Source organism: Anas platyrhynchos, chromosome 1, assembly GCF_047663525.1.
Source record: "Anas platyrhynchos isolate ZD024472 breed Pekin duck chromosome 1, IASCAAS_PekinDuck_T2T, whole genome shotgun sequence".
Taxonomy (NCBI): Eukaryota; Metazoa; Chordata; class Aves; order Anseriformes; family Anatidae; genus Anas; species Anas platyrhynchos.
The window spans coordinates 146,870,626-146,881,641 of record NC_092587.1 but is presented as its reverse complement, the minus strand read 5'-3'; the positions used below and the strand labels follow the sequence as shown (position 1 = coordinate 146,881,641).

Genomic DNA, 11,016 nt, shown 5'->3' with positions numbered 1-11,016 from the left:
GCCCACGCAGAGCCGGGCTCAGCCTGCCAGGGTAATGCCCTGCCTGTCTCCTCCTGCAAGTGCTGCCTGCTTGTCGCAGGCTGCCAGGGCTGCCAACGATGTTCGACCGAACCCTCCTGGGGCTCCCGACTCTGTGTGGCAGGAAGATTCCCTGCTCCTTGCTTTAAGAGCATGCTGTGGAGAAGCTTTCAGCGGCAGAGCCACAGCTGTGCCACGCTGCTGTTTAGCCTGCAGCTTCTCTGGCTGCTGAAGCAGGTCCTATGCTTCAGAGTTGTGGCTGAGACAGTGTTGGTAACACAACGGTGTCTTTGCTGGAACAGGTCACACCAGGAACCAAGGGAGTGGCTGCTGCTCCTGCTTCGTCAGCTGCTCCTGGGAGGAGATCTGTGCTGGCCTCCCTGAGATGCTCTGCATCTCACTTCTCCACCTTCTTCTTATGGCGCTGCTGCTGCAGCGAGAGGGGCTTCATTGGCCTCCCCCACAGGGCCTCCAGCCAATGCAGAGGCTGAGGATGTACAGTCTGCAGGCTCTTCTGTAGACTGTACATTGCTTCTTTCTTATTTCTTTTCATGATTTAAGAAAGAAATAAATGGCAATTCTAGAATTTTCTTCCCACACCCAAATGGGTCACCGCACACACTTTGTGGGATGTACTCGAGGCTTGTATGGGACAGAAACGAGAGAATTTTATTCTCAGTCCTGGGTTGCTCAGCTCAGTTGTGGTCCTACAGGAAGGAAACTCCCTGAGTGCAGGGAGAGAGAGAGAAAAGCTGCTCCTTGACAGGGAGGCTCCAGCCCCACCCTCTGACAGCCCTGGCGGCCATTTGGCAGTTCTGCCTTCCCCCCAGCGCCACAAGCTGGCTGAGGCCTTGGCCTGTCCGCAGCACGGCTGCCAGCGATGGTGGGCGGCATCTAGAGCCAAGAGGCCTTTCCTTTTCTTTGTGCTGAAGGAAACGTGCTGTCTGGAGAGGCAGTGCCTCTTTGCTCCAAGTCTTGCGGGGTTGCCTCTCACTTTGAGGGCCTTGTTTTTCGTCAGCATTTGTGAGGGGCTTCTGCATGCCCCCTGCTCACTTGTTGCGGCCAGGGCTTCCCCCCAGGATGTCTGGGCAGGCCCATGCCACTGGGCAGGCTCTGGGTGGGCCTCGTCCCCTGCAGGGGCAGGCGTCTGCCCCTGAGCCCAGAGCCCAGGAGCGGCTCCTGCACTCGCGGCTGCCCCTGCGCGGGCTGCTGCCGCTGCTTCTGGAACCTTCCTGCAGCCTCTGGCAGCTGGCGCCTGCGTGGCGGCCGCACGTTGGGCTTGGCAGCCTGGCATCTGCAGGCCGTGCCAGCCTGCAGCATGGCATTGGCGGCCTTGTTGCCGTCCCCAGGGCACGGCTGAAAGGGGATTTGGGGCATTTGCTTTCCAGGGGCTGGGCACGTTGGGGATGCAATACCCCACCACGTGCACAGGCAGTTCGCACTGAACAAGGTGGGCTTTGCAGCCTCGTCCTGCCCTCGTAGCCTGCTCCTTCCTGCAGCTGCCACCCCACAGCCCGCCTCCTCAAGCAGAAGAAACGCCCCAGCGGTAGCCTGCAAAGTGCAGCTGTGCCAGGGGCCCCTTGCTGCTCTGGCAATATGCACAACAGAAGAGCCCAGCTCCAGCAGAAGGACGGGATGCGTACTGCCTGGCGCTTGTGCGTTGCCTGTGGCCCGAGTGGGCAAGCCAGCATGTAGCCAGAGCCGGTTCTCAAGGCTTTCCCTATTAGTTGGGAACCCCGTGGAGGGTTTTTCCTGAGATGAGGGTGTTGGCTGTGCTCTTCCTAGCCCAGCTCTTCCGTAGGGGGCAAAAAGGAGGGAGCTGGGAAGCTCCCAGACACTGAGGCCATCTCCAGGGCTCTCCGCAGTGACGCCATCTGGCACCTTCCCATGAGCAGTGGCCAAAGCACAAGGGCCCATCTTCTTTGTTGGGGAAGCCCCGCGCTGCATTTCCAGTGCCAGAAATGCTTAAATACTGTTCCTCCTTTCTTGCTTTTCAGCGTGTCTTAGTACCTGGGCTGGGTGCCTCCTTCCTTATTAAAGTGGGGCTGCTCTTGTTTTTTGCTTTGAGCTCCTCCAGGTAAAGAAGCCCACTTTTCAGCTCTCGGAGAACTTTGCCTGTCTTCCCGGAGTCCCACATAAGAAAGAAAGAGACTTTTCCCGTTTCTTTCTCAGGCGAATTTGGCCGCATCGGCAGGAAAAGTGTCCTGACACATGTCCTCCTGACTGTCTTTTCCTTGCCGGGCAGCTGCTTGGTGAGCAACGGCTGTTGCAGCACTTCCTCCCCTTGTGTGCTTGCAGGCTGCAGACAGCACGTCAGGAGAGCTTGCAGGCTGCAGACAGCACGTCAGGTTCTTGCAGTGCAAAATTCCACTAACCTTGCATTTTCAAAAGGGATTGTGCGGGCATGGCAGTAGCATACCAGGTGAAGTATTTTAAGCAGATAAGGGGAATGTCCCACAGTCGCAAAATGAGGAGGATAGCTAAGAAAAGCAGGAGAAACAGGGCAAAAATCAGTAACAAACAAATAAATAAATAAATAAATCACGGGCCTTCTAGTCACGAGAGATGAAGAAAAAAATAATTAAAAAAAAAAAAAGGAAAAGGGGAAAATAAAGGTTGGTCAAATAAAATTGTACATATATGGTATAGTAGTAAGCATCGCGTGGTTTGTGAACCTGATTCTCCCCCTGTACTCAGCTCTGGTGAGGTCGCGCCATGAATACCCTGTTCAGTTTTGGGGCCCTCACTGCAGGAAGGACATGGAGGTCCTGGAGCATGTCCAAGGAAGGGGAAAGGAGCAGCCGAAGGGCCCAGGGAGCAAGTCATGTGAGGAGTGCTGAGGGAGCTGGAGTTATGTAGCCTAGAGGAAAGGAGGCTTGGGGGAGACCTTATCACTGTGTACAAGGACCTCAGAGAAGGTTGTAGTGCGGTGGGGGTCAGTCCCATCTCCCAAGCAACAGGTGGTAGGAGAAGAGGAAAAAGTGGGGCCGCGGGAGGTTTAGGTGGATTTAGGTTTAGGTTTAGGCAAAAAGTCTTCAACGAAAGGGTTGTGAAGCATTGGAACAGGCTGCCCAGGGAAGTAGTTGAGTGACCATCCCTGGAGGCATTCGAAAGCCGTGTAGATCTGGTGCCGAGGGACACGGTTCAGTGGTAGATTCTATGATTCTGTACTTCTGTACTGGCCCTGGGTGCCAGGTTGGCATGGCCTGCACCACTCTTTCACCTGAGATCAACGGCACAGAGAGGAGCACTGGGGGCAAAAGTCTGCCTGAGCTTTTATTCAGATCAGAAAGCAGCCGCAGCTGAGCTGAGGCTGGGGGCAGGATGTGGTGGGGCATCTGAATTCCTGGGGCGCTGTCCTGTGCCTCGCAGTGATGCTTCCGTGGGCGCTGCAAAGCTTCCTGAGGGCCAGCTGCCAGCTCCAAGCATCCTCCTGGGACTGGCCCAGCCGGGCGCGGCTACTCTCGCTGTCCTGCGATGCATCTGCAGCGGAAAGCCCTGCGCAGCGCGCGAAGTGCCCTCCTGATGCGGGAGGGCCGTGGCTGGCGTGCCGGGGCTTGTGCGAGGTCAAGGATGCCTGTGGGGGACACAGAGGTGTAGGTTAGGGCCTGAGCGGGTGTTGGGCGAGCCTGTCCCCCCCTCCAAGGCCTTTCCCCGGGGAGGGGTGGCCCAGGACCAGCCAGCCCCCCTGCGCGTGGTGCTGCCAACCTTGTGCTTGGTGCTGCTCGCTGCGCTGAACAGGCCCGGCCAACAGATCCTGGGACGGCGCTTGTGTCTGGGATGTTGCTGGCTCATCCGCTGGCATATCTTTGGTGCAGGAGGAGGACTGCGCTTGGCCTCCCTGCTCGATGGCCACCTGCATGGGGAGAGGAACAGCACGGGCAGCTGAGGAAAGGGATGTCAGCCCTTATGCCTGGGACATGTGGAAATGCAGAGCAGCAGGCAGCTCCCGGCATGCACACCCCACGCACTGCTTCTGCCTGGGGCTGCCCTGGATGCTTCGTGTCCACGGCGTGTGCTGTGCTTACCTGGTGCCCAGGAACCAAGGGACTGGCTGCTGCTCCTGCTTTGTCAGCTGCTGCTGGGCGGAAATCTCTGCTGGGCTCCTGGAGAGGCTCTGCAGCCAAAGGAGAAGCCCCTTCTCCACCTTCTTGTGGCGTTGCTGCTGCAGCGAGAGGGGCTTCATTGGCCTCCCCCACATGGCCTCTGGCCAAGGCAGAGGCCGAGGATGTACATTCTGCAGGCTCTGGTGTGGGAGGAGGCACCCTGGGCACTGTGACCCAGGGAGCACTTGCTGCCTTGCTTGGGGCTCCCTGGATGATGGCTACAGAGTGGAGTAGGACTGCAGCCACGATGGTGTCAACTCTTTCATCCAGCTCTTCATCAGAGACACTGCAGGCATGTCGGGCACGTCCCTGGCTCTCCACCATCACGGCAGCGCTGTGCTCACTGGGGCTTGCACAGGCTGATGGCTTCGACTGTTGAGCCCCACGTGTCAGGGGAGGCGCTCTGTGTCCCTCATCTTCCAGAGCAGGGGCTGCTGGAGGACTTGCTGGCCTGCTCTGTGCTGCTGTTGTGTAAGTGAGAGGCGTGCTGTGCCTCTCTTCCCCTGGACCTTCTTCCAGGGGAGCAGCTGATGGGGCAGTGTCCGTGGTTTGCAGCGAGCCAGGAGAGGCGCTTGCTGGGTGTTTTGCTTCTTCTGCTGCCTCCCTGTCCACACTGCTGGCTGCGCTGCCCTCTTGCTGGGGAACGTCCTGTGCGTCTGTGAAGAGGCTGGCGAACCTGGGGTTGATCCAGGAGTTGATGATGACGATCTCCTCCTCTTCATCGCATCCCCCAGGACTGCTCTCTTTCTTGCCCCGGCCTTGGCTTGTCCCCTCGTTGCCTGTCCCCTGCCTGGGTTTGGCGTGTTTCTCTCTCCGTTGATTTTGCTTCTTACCCTGGCCTGGGCTAGCTGCTGCAGGGTCTCTGGTGGAAGCCCTTGCTCCTGCGCATACCTGGGAATCAGGCCCTGGCAGAGCAGTGGTCCGCCTCCTCTCCATGTCTGTCTGGACCCCGGCTGATCTCGTTGCTCTCCCTGTGCTCCCGGTGTGTGCCAGGTCCCCCAGTGCTCCAGCCAAGGCAGATGCTGAGGATGTAGAGTCTGCAGGCTCTGCTGTGGGAGGAGGCACGCTGGGTCCTGTGGCCGAGGGAGCACTTGGTGCCTTGCTCACGGCTCCCTGGCTCATGGCTACAACACGGCGTAGGACTGTGGAAACGATGGTGTCAACTCTTTCATCCAGCTCGTCATCACAGGCACTGGAGGCATGTCGGGCACGTCCCTGGCTCTCAACCATCACCGCAGTGCTGTGCTCACTGGGGCTTGGAGAGGCCGATGGTTTTGACTGTGGAGCCCCACGTGTCAGGGGAGGCGCTCTGTGTCCCTCATCTTCCAGAGCAGGGGCTGCTGGAGGACTTGCTGGCCTGCTCTGTGCTGCTGTTGTGTAAGTGAGAGGCGTGCTGTGCCTCTCTTCCCCTGGACCTTCTTCCAGGGGAGCAGCTGATGGGGCAGTGTCCGTGGTTTGCAGCGAGCCAGGAGAGGCGCTTGCTGGGTGTTTTGCTTCTTCTGCTGCCTCCCTGTCCACACTGCTGGCTGCGCTGCCCTCTTGCTGGGGAACGTCCTGTGCGTCTGTGAAGAGGCTGGCGAACCTGGGGTTGATCCAGGAGTTGATGATGACGATCTCCTCTTCATCGCATCCCCCAGGACTGCTCTCTTTCTTGCCCCGGCCTTGGCTTGTCCCCTCGTTGCCTGTCCCCTGCCTGGGTTTGGCGTGTTTCTCTCCCTGTTGTTTTTTCTTCTTACCCTGGCCTGGGCTAGCTGCTGCAGGGTCTCTGCTGGAAGCCCTTGCTCCTGAGCATACCCGGGAATCAGGCCCTGGCAGAGAAGTCGTCCACGTCCTCTCCAGGTCTGTCTGGACCCCGGCTGAACTTGTTGCTCTCAATTTGCACCCCGTTTGTGCCAGGTCCCCAAGTGCTGCTGATCGTTGGCCGTGTTCCCAGCTTTTTTGCGTCTTCTGCAGCACTTCAGACACGCGGGAGTGTGCTGTGTCCTGCAGTGCCGTGCAAGAGTCTGCAGGGCTGTGTGGGGCAGGGTGCCAGCTCTTCTTTAAATTCTGGGGCCCAGTTGCGGGCTGAGGTGGTGTTCTGTGTCCTTTGCTCGTCGGAGGTCTGCCCACAGGAGGAAGCCTTGCCTCCCTCATGGCTCCCTGGTTCCAGGCAAGGCCATTTCTTATTGCAGTGGAGACAAAGGCCTTTATTCGGTCGTCCATTTCTTCGGCAGGGGATTCAAGGCTGCTTTTGGACGAGTGCCGACTCTTCCAGTTTTGGGCCGCTGCTGTGGTGAGAGGTGGTGTTCTGGGGCCTTTGGTCCTGGGACCTCTGCCTGAGGGAGAAAGCCTTGTCTTGCTGCTGGCTCCCTCGTTGCAGGCTAGAGTGTTTGTTATGACAGTGGACACGAAGGACCGTATTGCATTGCCCACGTCCTCGTCAGGGGCCACAGGGCTGTGTGGGCCACGTTCCCGCCTCTCTGCCCTCACTGCTCTGTCCCTGTTGCCAGAGATGCAGGGAAGAGGTGGCAAAAGCTCTTGCTGGCTGCGGGCCTCTGTTCCCAATGACTTTGCCCTTCCTCCCCCTGAAGAAGCAGAGGCTGCTGCTTGCAGAGGGGGCAGCTTGCAAGTGGCCCTTTCAGATGATGATGCCTCTGCTGCAGGCACTTGCTTGGGTGCTGCTGTCTGAGTCGCTGCCTGCCTTGGCAAAGGCGGCAGGGCTGGCAGCTGGATTCTCTCGGCCTGCCTCACCCCACGGTGAGGCAGTGTCTTGATGTCTTGCGGCTTCTTCTCCATCTGCAAGAGAAGGCAAGGAGAAAGGCCAAGTTACTTGGGCCATTTCTGCCATTCCGCTCAGTGTACCCCCTAGAAGTGCTGCTGTGAGCTGCCCTGCAGCGGCCCCCGGCACGCCCTGGCAGCTGCCCACGCAGAGCCGGGCTCAGCCTGCCAGGGTAATGCCCTGCCTGTCTCCTCCTGCAAGTGCTGCCTGCTTGTCGCAGGCTGCCAGGGCTGCCAACGATGTTCGACCGAACCCTCCTGGGGCTCCCGACTCCGTGTGGCAGCTGCCAGTGTGACGCACGCTCTCTGGGCACGACCGCACCGGCAGCCTGTCCGCATGGAGGGACGGTGGAGGCAGCTCCTGGCTGCGCACAGCCAGGTTGAATTAGGCCACGCTGCTCTTTGTGCCTCTGGGCACAGAACTGCCAGGGCCACGTGGGCTTTGGCTGTCCTGGGGGTGGGCTCTTCATGGAGAAACCCCAGGTTTGGGAACAACTGTGTCCAGGCCGGAGGGGCTCAGGGCCAGCTGGCCGGCTCGCTCCAGCACCGTTCTCCTCATCCTGGTGCTCTCGGTGCCATCCCGTCACGCTGCTGTCCCTGTCTCGCTCCCTGAGCCTCACCTGGCGCCGCTCCTGTACGCTCCGCTGCCCTTCAGCGGGCTGGGAGTCATCCTTATTCTGCTGCTCCATGCTATGCTCCAGGTCCTCTGACCAAGAACTCCAACGGGCACCCAGGGGAGCTGCTGCCTCCTGACAGAGCTGCTCTCCTGAGAGTGAGTGGGCAGCCCGGGGCTCGGGCTTTATAAGGGACACCGTTGCCGTGGGTACCCCTCCGTGTCACAATGGCCTTTGGGTACGCATCACAATGCTCCGGTGGTTGCCATGGGGCCCTCAAGCCCATATTCTGGCAGACACCCCAGGGACACCATCTCACACACCCACAGCAGGATCTGCATTGGCAGGTACCTCTGGCTCCTTCCAGCCAGTGCCCCCGGCTCAGCCCCAGCTCAGTCTTTCTCAGGGGAGTCAGCTTAGCTCCCTAACTGCTCCCAGGTAACTGCGCGTTACCTGCTCTGCCAGGAGATGCTCTGCTCGGTCATCCGCGTAAGCTTCCTGGCTCTTTTGCCTGACTGCCCACACATCAGCAGAGACTGCACTCGAGCTTGGACGCCCATCGGGCCACCCTGGCAGTGCAGCTGGAGCAGGAGCAGGAGCAGGAGCAGGGATTCCTCCCGTGTCCGGGCAGCCAGAGGCCTGTGGCTCTAGGCACTGTGAAGTGCTCCCAGAGAAGGCGGGCGCCAGGGAGCCGGTGGAGCTGGCAGAGAGGTGGCTTGAGGTGGGCTCTGGCAGGGCTGTGAGAGGAAAGCCCTGGGCAGCCGCAGGACGAGTTCCTGCTCCTTGCTTTAAGAGCAAGCTGTGGAGAAGCTTTCAGCAGCAGAGCCACAGCTGTGCCACGCTGCTGTTTAGCCTGCAGCTTCTCTGCCTGCTGAAGCAGGTCCTATGCTTCGGAGTTGTGCCTGAAACAGTGTTGGTAACACAACGGTGTCTTTGCTGGAACAGGTTGCCCAGAGAGGCTGTGGCATCTCCATCCTTGGAGATCTTCAGAAGCACAATCCTCGGAATTGTGCGTAAAGCTAGTCCTTTGGGGAGAAAGGAAAGGAATTGGAAAAATAACCCAAAAACTAGGGAAAAGGATTAAAAAGCACAGGTTAGATATTGTCCAATTGTCTGGCCTGAAAAGCCATTAAAAGGAACTTTGCTCCTTTGGCCACAACACTGGTCTGATGAAAACTCCCGCTTCAAGTTTACATGTAAACAATAAGACTCCTTTTCCGCAGGAGGAATCAAGTTATGCTCCCTCTAACCCTAACATTGCAGCCGAGGCAGCAGGAGCTGCAGCAGCAAGGAAGTATATGTGGAAGTGCATGTGCTTGAGACAAAGTATTGGATCTGCTTGAGACAAAGTATTGCTGTGAAGGGAGTGACTCCTCACTCTAGAGTAACACTTGTAACAGTAACAGTAGAAGTTGTTGTACAGCAGATACAACATGAGAATCCTGTAAGGGGATGGCCTGTCCCGAATGGCAAGGGGTAGTACTGGCTCTGCGGCAATAAATGCAGGAAGGTGTTGCCCCTTGGCTGGAAGGGAGCTTGCACCCTGGGGGCAATAATTCCACATGTACCTATTCCTGAAGACCCACAACGCCAAAGCCCCCCTGAGACCGCACGCAGAATTACGAGGACTCCACATAATCCTCTAGGAAACCGAACCAGGGAATTTCACTCACTGGAGAACTAGAGAATAACACTCTGCACGCAGTCCAGGCACTACGAGAGGAGCTAAGAAGCTTCTCAGAAACAGTACTTGTGTTGGGTCTGTCTGAGCTGGAGTCACCTTTTCCCTGCAGCAGCCCACACAGTGCTGTGCTCTGCACTCGCAGCTGGAGCAGCACTGATATCGCTCAGGTGTTGTGTCTGTTGCTGCGTCGTGCTGGCACGGCATCAGGACTCCTTCCAAGCCCCCAAGAGCCAGCAGGCTGGGGGTGGGCAAGTGATGGGGAGGGGGCATTGCCAGGGCAGCTGACCTAAACCAACCAAAGGGATATTCCATAACACCTGATGTCACACTCAGCAATAAAAAGGGGGGCTCTCCTGGGGGAGGGGGCTGTTCCTCCTGAACAACCACTACGCGTTTTGAGGCCCTGCTTCCCAGGACGTGGCCGAACATCGCTCCTTGATGGGAAGTAGAGAATATTTTTTTTCCCTCTCTCTGTGCTTCCGCACTGACTTACTGTTTCTCTTGTTTCTTTTTTTCCTCCCCATTCCCTTTCCCTTTAATTAAACCTTTCTCATCTCAAACCTCGAGTCCTCTGTGTTGTATTTTCTCCCCCTGCCTCTTTGAGGAGAGGGGGAGTGAGAGAGCGGTTGTGGTGGAGCTCAGCTGCCCACCTGAGTCAAACCACAACAGGCCAACAGGGCTGCGGGTATTGGCTGTGTTCCCTGTTCGCTGCAAAGTGCCTGTGCACGTGGTGGGAGATTGCATCCCCAGCTTTCTCAGGCCCTGGAAGCAAATCCCCCAAAAGCAGAGCAGTGGCATCACGAGCGGAGCCCCAGAGGCAACCGCGACTGTCTGAAAGGCAGGCATCAAGAATGCGGACATGTCAGAGGAGGAGCAGCAAGATGCTGTTGATTGCGCCACTCAGACCTTGGCGAAGCACATCGAGAAGGGCATTGCTGCGCACATCGGGAAGGAATTTGACAAGAAATAGAATCCCACTTGGCACTGCATCACAGGAAGGAACTGCGGCAGCTACGTGACTCCTGAGAGCACGCACTTCACCTACTTCTAGCTCAGCCAAGGTGCTATTCTTTTTGAGTCTGGTTAGAACCACGGACTCCTAGTGACACTTGCATCTGGTTACAGGACTTTGCTGGCTCCTATGGCTGGTTACTTCAGCCTTCCTGAGGAAACAAACCTTGATCTTCAAGGGCAATGGCAGGGATTATGCTAGAGCAGAAGGTGTTACATTGTGGAAATAAAAAGGAAAAATACCAACAAAATGTATTCATTGTTTTTTTTGTTTTGTTTTTATTTATTGTAATAATTGTAATATTGTATAAATTGGGCCAAGCCCCAATTTAAAATGTTGAAATTAAAAGATTTGGATCCATACAAGTCCATGCATCTGGATGGGATTCATCCCAGAGTACTTGGAGAGCTGGCTGACATCATTGCGGGACCTCTCTCAATTATTTTTCTATGGTCTTGGCAATCTGGAGAGATCCCAGTAGAGTGGCAGCTGGCAAAAGTTGTACCAATTTTCAAGAAGGGCAAAAAGAAGACCCCGGTAATTACAGGCTTGTCAGTCTCAGGTCAGTGCCTGCTAAAATTAGGGAGAAGATTATCCTTGAAGTTATTGAAGAGCGCCTGGGGGACAGTGCAGTCATTTCTCCCAGCCAACATGGGTTCACGAGGGTTAGGACCTGTTTAACAAATTTCATTTCCTTTTTAACAATTTTGATTTCCATGGGCAGGCACGGCCCGCAGATCCCAGGCTGCCAAGCCCAACATGCGGCCGCCACGCAGGCGCCAGCTGCCAGAGGCTGCAGGAAGGTTCCAGAAGCAGCGGCAGCAG

The 11,016-nt window shown here is 57.1% G+C and overlaps 1 protein-coding gene, 1 long non-coding RNA gene and 1 pseudogene across 2 annotated transcripts in view; 2 read left to right on the top strand and 1 right to left on the bottom strand.

The window, feature by feature from the left end:
* The window catches only part of LOC140000937 (uncharacterized), a 32,737-nt gene extending 26,363 nt beyond the window's left edge, over positions 1-6,374 (top strand). The window contains exon 4 of the long non-coding RNA XR_011806131.1: positions 6,236-6,374. This is a non-coding gene — a long non-coding RNA (uncharacterized lncRNA). The remainder of the gene's footprint in view (positions 1-6,235) is intronic.
* On the bottom strand, positions 2,303-10,245 carry LOC113840600 (uncharacterized). The gene is made up of 4 exons (XM_072032009.1): positions 7,502-10,245; positions 4,047-6,899; positions 3,727-3,874; positions 2,303-3,595 (listed from the first exon to the last, which is right to left on the bottom strand). The coding sequence occupies exons 1-4, from the start codon at positions 7,568-7,570 to the stop codon at positions 3,477-3,479; spliced, it is 3,189 nt and encodes a 1,062-aa protein (XP_071888110.1). The 5' UTR covers positions 7,571-10,245; the 3' UTR covers positions 2,303-3,476.
* Positions 10,021-10,385, top strand: LOC119716542 (dynein light chain 1, cytoplasmic-like; annotated as a pseudogene).
* The last annotated feature ends 631 nt before the right edge of the window (positions 10,386-11,016 follow it).